The sequence below is a fragment of the Coenobita brevimanus genome, chromosome 108, assembly GCF_032717465.1.
Source record: "Coenobita brevimanus isolate Jiangsu-jjx chromosome 108, ASM3271746v2, whole genome shotgun sequence".
Taxonomy (NCBI): domain Eukaryota; kingdom Metazoa; phylum Arthropoda; class Malacostraca; order Decapoda; family Coenobitidae; genus Coenobita; species Coenobita brevimanus.
The window spans coordinates 1,722,485-1,731,140 of NC_137061.1; the positions used below are offsets into that span (position 1 = coordinate 1,722,485).

The 8,656-nt window shown below is 39.0% G+C and overlaps 1 protein-coding gene across 1 annotated transcript in view; it reads left to right on the forward strand.

Moving 5' to 3' along the window:
* Positions 1-6,096, forward strand: part of Ptp36E (protein tyrosine phosphatase 36E) — an 80,199-nt gene extending 74,103 nt beyond the window's left edge. The window contains exons 14-18 of the mRNA XM_080285782.1: positions 1,843-1,902; positions 3,333-3,520; positions 3,760-3,895; positions 5,628-5,690; positions 6,040-6,096. Coding sequence (XP_080141908.1) covers positions 1,843-1,902; positions 3,333-3,520; positions 3,760-3,895; positions 5,628-5,690; positions 6,040-6,096 — 504 coding nt within the window. The remainder of the gene's footprint in view (positions 1-1,842; positions 1,903-3,332; positions 3,521-3,759; positions 3,896-5,627; positions 5,691-6,039) is intronic.
* The last annotated feature ends 2,560 nt before the right edge of the window (positions 6,097-8,656 follow it).

Below are 8,656 nucleotides of genomic sequence, written 5' to 3' on the forward strand. Positions count from 1 at the left end.
TTCAGACGATTTTATTCAGCATAGATTGGCCACACTGAGGGGTTTATGGAGGCTGAATACAAGGGAAGGTTTGCTGTTCTGAAGAGGGTAAAGAATGCTGTACCGAAACCCCTCCAGTTTAGAGTATTTTCCTAAGGTGTGTAAAATCGTCTTATCTGAAGGCAGCAAGAATGACATAAATCAAGGTAAACTGGGTGAGATGATGATGATGATGATGAAGTGGAGAAGGAGGAGGAGGAGGAGGAGGAGAAAGAGGATGATGATGATGAGGTGGAGGAGGAGGAGGATTGACGATGATGATGATGAGGTGGAGGAGGAGGAGGAGGTGGAGAAGGAGCAGGAGAATTGACGAAGATTGATGATGATGATGATAATGATGATGATGATTGATGATGATGATGATGATGATGAACCAGTGAGTCTCAGAGGTGCAGCCCTACAGGTAAAAATATGATGCAAATTATGATCCTGTCTCCCTGTAACACCTAACACCTTTATTTAGACTTAGGTATTGTGCTTTATTTTTTGATGATTTTCTCTTAACCCTTTAGTTCCGTGTCGCTTCCTGGACTAGAATAAATTTTTTTTACATTAACTAGACTTAAATGCAAAGTTATGACGTCCCTCCCCCCCCCCTCAAAAAAAAAAAAAAAACAAGAAAATCACAGAAGTCTCGGCCCCTCCCCCTTCCTCAAAAAATAAATAAATAAATAAACAAAAACAGAAAAATTATTTGAAAAATCTGGCTTCTATTTTCCTGACTTTAAATATCTCAAAAATCCTTGTCCTGCTTGGGATCTTGATTGCTTTCTCACAAGACCCTGAGGCATATCTTAAAAAATTACCTGCCAGTATTACCACACCTGTCCTAAATGAGACAGGAGATTCAATATAGACGGTGTGGTGTTAGTGCCCAGGTGGTGAGGTGTGAAGGTGTGTGCTGAGACAGACTTAGGAGATTCAATATAGACGGTGTGGTGTTAGTGCCCAGGTGGTGAGGTGTGAAGGTGTGTGCTGTGTGTGCCCTTGGTGTGTAGTTGAGTGAGAAGCCTGATTTTGCTTATTTTAATCGGCTTTATTTCCAGCTTAATAGCGGTGATTCAAGCTTGTATTCATGTAGGGTAAGGAGGCTCCCTAACACCTCTTCCTTGGCGATTTATTTTTGTATATGGCTGGTTAATATCCTTTTGAGCGTTATTTATAGAGGATGACGATACTTGAGGGGTTTACGTAACACAGAAGAAGAACGATTAACGCAACACAGAAGAGGACAGTAAGATGTAATAAGCAAAATAAATCGCTTGGGAAAAGGTGTTAGGGAGCTTCCTGAACCTACGAGAACACGATCCTCACTATAACCTGATTTCTGTGTTGCAGTGTGGAGTGTTGTTGTTTTATTGCATTGTTTTATTTACTCATTTTTTTCAAGAATATACCTTTGACAGCTCAAGGGTAAGGTGCTGACACAAACCTGTCTCTTAACTCTAACGTGGCCTAAAATTACCATCTCTCCATCTTGAATGCCATGTTGGTGTGCATGTAGTGTGTTGGTATGTAGGTGTGTGTAATGTGTTGTCATGTAGGTGTGTGTAATGTGTTGTCATGTAGGTGTGTGTGTTTGTGTAGTGTGTTGCTATGTAGGTGTGTGTGTTTGTAGTGTGTGTGTGTGTGTGTGTGTGTGTGTGTGTGTGTGTGTGTGTGTGTAATGTGTTGCCATGTTGGTGTGTTGTATGTTGCTATGTAGGTGTGTGTAATATTGTCATGTAGGTGTGTGTAGTGTGTGTGCAGTGTTTGTCATATTAACCCTTGTCCATATGTCTTTGTGTTGTAATTTGCCGTCAGATACTCTTTCCACAATGCTCCAAACTTGCAACTGTGGTGGAGATGATGCAGAGACACAAAGTAAGTCCCTTGTGTTGCATTCTGGCACCCTAACACCTCTTCCTTAGCGATTTGTTTTTGGATATGGGGAAGGGGGTAATAGCAATGCCTGTTATTTATGACATGAGGTATCTGGGTGATTGAAATGACGCAGAGGAGGATTATGCGGATTAATAAGCAAAATAAATCGCTTAGGAAAAGGTGTTAGGGAGCTTCCTGAACCGACGGAAATACGGACCATTGTGTTTATTATTCATTTATTTTTATTTATTAGGATCTCAGTGTTATTTTATCATCAGTTTAAAATCTATTCTAATGCCTCTTCCTCACCTTTCCTTTACTCATTAATATTCTCTTTTTTTTAATAAATAAATATATAAATAATCCATAAAAGGACTTAGGCGTAATAAAAATAATTGATCAAGAAGACGTAATTCAAAGCCCTTTAATATCACGGGAATTCCAGTTTTATTTTCTTTATTTTTTTATCACTATAATTCGGTCTATTTTTTTAATTCTTTATTTCCATTATTTATTTCCATTTTTTCTTGCTATTTTTTTTTTCTGGCCATTTTTTTTATTATTGTTTTTTATTATTTTTTTTGGATTTTTTTTTATTTTTATTTTTTTGTGCTGTTTTTATTTTTATTTTTTCTTGCTCTTGTTTTTTTATTTTTGTTTTCTTGTTATTGTTTTTTTTGTTTTCTTGTTTTTTTTCATGCTATTTTTGTTTTTTTATTTTTTCCTGGCCATTTTTTTTATTATTTTTTTGGAATTTTTATTTTTTATTTTTTTCCTGCTGTTTTTATTTTTATTTTTTCTTGCTGTTTTTTTTTTTGTTTTCTTGCTGTTTTTTTTTTTCTTTTTTTTTTTTCTTGCTATTTTTTGTTTTTTCTTTGCCATTTTTTTATATATATTTTTTTTGGCTAGTTTTATTTTTTTTTTCTTGTTATTTTCTAGACTAATTTATTTGGATATGGAGACTTTTCGAACTGAAGGGGTTAGATACAGACCTCCTTAACCCCTTTCAGGATGAGATTTACTTTCCAGCCTGAACAAAATCGTCTGGAAGAAACAGTAATGAAATAATAATGATAATAGATAATGCAATAATGATAATAATAATAATAATGATGATAATAATAGTGATAATAAAAATAATAATTATAATAATAATAATAATAACAATAATAATAATGATAATATTAACATAAAAATGACGTTCAGGGAGTGAAGGTTTTAAGCCCTCAGTTATGTAATGCAAAACACACACACACACACACACACACACACACACACACACACACACCAATCTCTCCATCACACCACACCACACACACCAATCTCTCCACCACACCACACCACACCACCACACCTTTACTAACACCAACCTTCACCACACCACACCACACCACCATTACTAACACCACTCTCTCCCTACCTACCAACAGATCGTGTCCTTGACGGAACTGATGGCAGGAATCAAGGCAGAACCGAAAACCTGTCAACTTTTTCAACTGATGTGTTGGCCTCAGGGACATAAAGTTCCCACCTCCACAAACGCGTTGGTGGAGCTGATGAACATGGTGGAGAGGTGGAGGCAGAGGACGGGCTACGGTCCTGTGGTGGTCGTCAGCCCGTGAGTGTTCTAGGAGAAGGTTTTGACGTGGAATAATTACCTGGTGACTCCTGTGGTTCATAGGTGTGAAGTTAAGGCCTCATTTTTCTTACCTTGCTTTCATATCCTTTTCAACCTGTTTCTACCTACCCCCCATTCTCTCTGTCTCTCATTAACCTTAATCATAACTAAAAAAGGGGGTAATCCTCCCTAATCCTGCCTTAAGCGGACCTAATCCAACTAATCCTAATCTTCCACAGCGACGGCATGAGCAGGGCGGGGGTGTACTGTGCAGCCAACGCGTGCATTGAGCAGGTTATACAACACGGAGAGGTGGACGTGTTTCAGGCCGTGCATACCGTTCGTAGACATCGACCGCAGCTCACGAACAACATGGTACGTACGGCCGGTGCATTGGTTAGCCTGAGGTCGCAGTTGGAAGAGCCCGGGTTCGATTCTTTCAGGCAGCTTTAATGGCGGATAAGATGTAGGTTGATCTTTTCGGATTAATGTTAGGATTTCTTGGATTAATTTGCCTTAATTGCGATTTGATCCTCGAAATTCCCACGGAGATGATTTGCTTTTCAACCAGTTTTAGTGTGTGTGTGTGTGTGTGTGTGTGTGTGTGTGTGTGTGTGTGTGTGTGTGTGTGTGTGTGTGTGTGTGTGTGTGTGTGTGTGTGTGTGTGTGCGCGCGCGCGTTGCCAATCGGTTTATGATACACCAAGAATAAAAAAAGCGCGTCATCGGACTGAATGAGTTAAAAGGCCCCCCTCCCACCTCACCTCTTCCTTATCTGTTTATCAATTCTATCAAAAAGGTACTGTTGACCCGTTTGACAGGCTGGATATCTGTTGGCCTCACAAAATCATCCCTTTTTTTTTTAAATCCAAGAAAGAAGGAACCAAAGGCCAGAATCTCGCTAGATTATTCCCTACAAGAAAAAACAAAAACAGTCTGGTGCCATACGGTTTTTCCTCGGCCTAAATTTGCCACGTATCTTGAATGCTGAGTTATAGAAATCAACACTAAAATATGATGCTAGCCACGAAGAAGTGCTGTGGAGGGGATGTAGAGACGTAGCCTTGTATTTCCCCCCATTTATGTGAAATGAGCTGCAAAAGGACGAAAATCTGGGCCAGGTTAAGGGAAAAGGGGTATAGAAGACAGCAGAGAGCGTTTTTCATTACCGTTGCTTAATTAGCGTACAAATGCCACCTGTGTTTAGCGGTATCATTAGGGGCGCAGCCAGGTCTTTGTTGAGGGAGGGGGGGAGATGAGTTTGGTAGCTGTTTTCCTTTAGATATGGCTGCTTGGAAAATAAGAAAATGCCTCTAGTGTAAAACAGTAAAGGACAAGACCCAGGAAGTAATCGTTAATAGTAAATGACTAAATAAAAATGTACGTTAAAGATAACATAATTACCTTAACGTTCATCTTAATTTTACTCGTACATATGGGGGGGTAGGAGCCTAGCAACCTCCCCTCCTCCCCCGGCTGCGTCCTTGAGTATCCTTGCATCAGTAAAACGGAGATCCAGGGCGAGATATCAGAGAAAGAAATAGTTTGTGCCATGAATTTAGCAATATGTGAAAAAAAAAAACTTGCAATAGTAAAATACTTTGACGAAAAAGCTCCATTACCGTCCCATTGCTTGCGGTTTGGGGAAGCAGAGAGACTGATATTTCGAGTAAGAATGATATGAGTATGTTTTTATTTCCACGTCGTTTATTCAGGTGGACCATCGGGGTAGTGTTGTTGTAATAGGTTGTGGGGTAAAAAGGTGAAATATGAATTTTGTGTAGTAAAAAATTTGCTTCATGCATGACTTGGCTTTGTAATTTCATAAACCATTATTTTATCCCTAAAGATAATTCGTCTCAAAGCTTTACTTATTTCAGTGTCTGTTGCTCAGTTGATTCCCCCCAGTTTGACGGTACTTTCACTGCAAATGTAGATTAATCATAAACACGCCAGTGGTTGTACTACTGGCAAATAAATATAAGTTTCTTTTAAGTAAACTGTTAGCATTATTTTAAGTCTTATGGTTTGTGCATGCTGTCTGTAGATTATTTGGTATAAACGCTGTGAGTTGATGGCTTTTAATTTGTTTTTCTTTTCCCAAACAGACAGAATACAAGTACTGCTATGACCTCGTCCTTCACTATGTTCTTCACTTTCTCTCAAAGGAGGTAAAAAAGTGAACAGTGTTTGAGCAGCACGAGTGGCCCCCCGCAACACATGACAGGACCTGCCATCATCCCAAACCCCTTACCTCCAGACTCAAAAAAACAAAACAAAACAAAAGTAGATATAAAAACAACAGGAACAGGACTAATTGTGACGAAGGCTCCTCACTAACGTAGACATCCCACAAACTGAAGCCAGTGTGAAGTAACTACCCTTATCACCATATTCCTTTTATTTTTTATTTATTTTTTGCTGCATATTGAGACTTTTCTGACATAACCCTGTTCCCCAAATTCCAAGACATGGGAGGAACGTTCATAAATTGACTACATGTGGCCTAACTCTTTACAGAATGGTGATGAAAAGGGTGGCCAGGAGGTTAATACCATGAAGGAGGTGCCAAGATAGAGCTCAGAATCCGTACGGTATTTTGTTCTGGAAAATGTCTGGAAAAATATAATGCCTTGGGATATACTGGATATAATCTTTGTTCTCTTACCATAAGCTGTTGTATATTATGAAATTTGCTCTACTGGAGTTCATCTTGTTATATTATTGTTATGGGTGTACCTTTTATACCATTGTTCCAGCCCGCTACTCATCCTCCGTATTTAAATGTAAGGGAATCGTGTAACTGAAGGTAATGCTTTGAAAGTATTGTTAGTATTTCCTAGAACCGTAACATCAAAACTGTATTTCCAGATTGAAGGAACACCTGAGTTACCTGCAAGTATGGAATTTGCACTAAACATTTTTTTTTTTTTTTTAATTAGACTGCCTCTAAAAATGGGCAGTTGATCTGTTGAACCATTTGGCCCACATATCATTACCAGAGGAGGATAACTGTGAATTTTGTTGCCTAAAACTGCTTTAGTACAGTACGTTATCTCGGTGTGGTTTTAGAGCTGATGTTAATGATGCTGCAGGAACTCACCTTAGTATGCCATACCTTAGATATAAGAAAGAATTGTTCATCAAAAGTGGTTAGTGCCTTGAACATCCAGAAGAGGTGACTTTGCAGCTAAGTACAGGAGTCTTGCAATTGAAGTGTGTTGTTTGCATTATGGAAATAGTCTGTCATTGCTCTGTCGATTTAAGAGCAGTAAATATTATGATAAAAGAAATTGGCAGAGGCAAATAGAGTGGATTTGAAAGAGGATGGTAGGAGGTTGGTACAGGGTATATAAAGAGTGACCATGTGTGTGTGGAGGTTTTGTTATAAAGTTTGAGGTGATAGGTCAGTGAGTGAGAGTTGGTGGGATATATTAAGGTTGTCTGCAGTGAATTATTTGCACAACTAAGGGGCATCCAGTTGGGAATATTCGTAAGCGGTGATATTTACTGCATACCTAAATTGATTGAGCACTGGAGAAGGCAGGTGGCGAAATTTAACCTATACTATGCTTTTAAGTATTGGAATTTCAGTGTTTACAAAGTACAAATAATAGTAATCATGAATCCAAGTGATGAAATGCATAAATGTTTTCCTGGTGGACCTGGATGAGGGACATGATCAAGACTGGCGGTGTCCAAAAGTAGTTTTTGATATACAGTATACACCTGTGTCTGAGCCAGGTTTGCGATGGTATTTCCTGCAGTTAGGAAGCTCAATAACACCTCATCTTCCTTACCTGTTTATTTCTGATTCTGCCTCGTTACTATATCCTTATCTTTTATTTATGCACTTTATGTTGATATTAAAAAGTTACAAGAAGCATGTCCTCTAAGTGTCAAAAAAACTCAAGATTGCACAGCCCATAGTGGATTGTTTTCTTAGTTGTGCAACACTGCAGTATATATTTTTTTCACCATTAAGATAAGGAAGTGGATCGCAGTGTGTGTATAAAGACAGTGTTACGAGTGTTGGAGAGGAGTAATTCCAGTGTCAGTGTTGCCTTGCCCCGGAGTCACTACCTTACTAGCAACTCCCTTTCGTAGGTATAATTTTTAATTGTAGGAAGAGAGAGCGTAGAATTTCCCCGTGTCTCTTGTTAATTCTGGAAAAATAAAGAAAAACAGGTCGTAGTTTGAGAGGAACATTGTCATTGCCTACTATTTTTACTATTATTATTATCATTATTATTATTATTATTATTTAGAAAGACAAGGAAAGGAGAGAGCAGAAACTTCCCATATCTCATTCTTCCTGCAAATCAGAATCCGACTTACGAGAGGGATTTGCTCACAAGTTTCCTTGTGAATCCGGGACCTTGTTATTTACACCCTGGTGGTGGTAGTGGTGCAATTAGTGGAGTCGTGGTCTGGTAGGCATAGCAGGCTCCCTAATGCATCTTCCTTACAAGTTTGTGTTGTATTTGTTACTCATGAGGCACAATTTCCCGTTAAGCTCTTTCCTTACCCCAAGTGGGACGGAAATCGTAGCTGGGGGTCTTGCGCCAGATGGAGATCATTCTGTGTCAACTCGCGCCACATGTATTTTGTATCATGGTCTGGCTGCCAATAAGATGATGATGTGCAGTTTGAGGGCGACCTCTATTAGTATAGGGGTTAATGGTGACCCTATCTAACCCCTTCAGGTCAAAAAGCCCCCCCTAAGCCATATATAATTGGTATCAACAAAAATTCAGTGCACAACACCTGAGTGGATAGGTGTTGGAGGATGTTCTAAGCTTTGCCAGACTACCTGAGAAATGGTTCATTGCACCCGCGCTTGCGAAGGTAAGCTGGGTATTTTGTTTTGAGCGATATATGTATGTGTGTGTGTGTGTGTGTGTGTGTGTGTGTGTGTGTGTGTGTGTGTGTGTGTGTGTGAGAACTCAAAGTTTTCATCCATTTTAACTAGGCTTCGTGAAAGAGTTAAGGGTCAGCAAAGGTGTAAATCTAATGTTTTTCAGAACAAGGGGTCAAAGGTCAAGGTCACATGTAAGTTCATCTTAAAGTTTTTATGGGATTTACGCCAAACATTGTGAACGGGTGGAGGATAAGGCAGGAAAATAAAAAGCTTCAA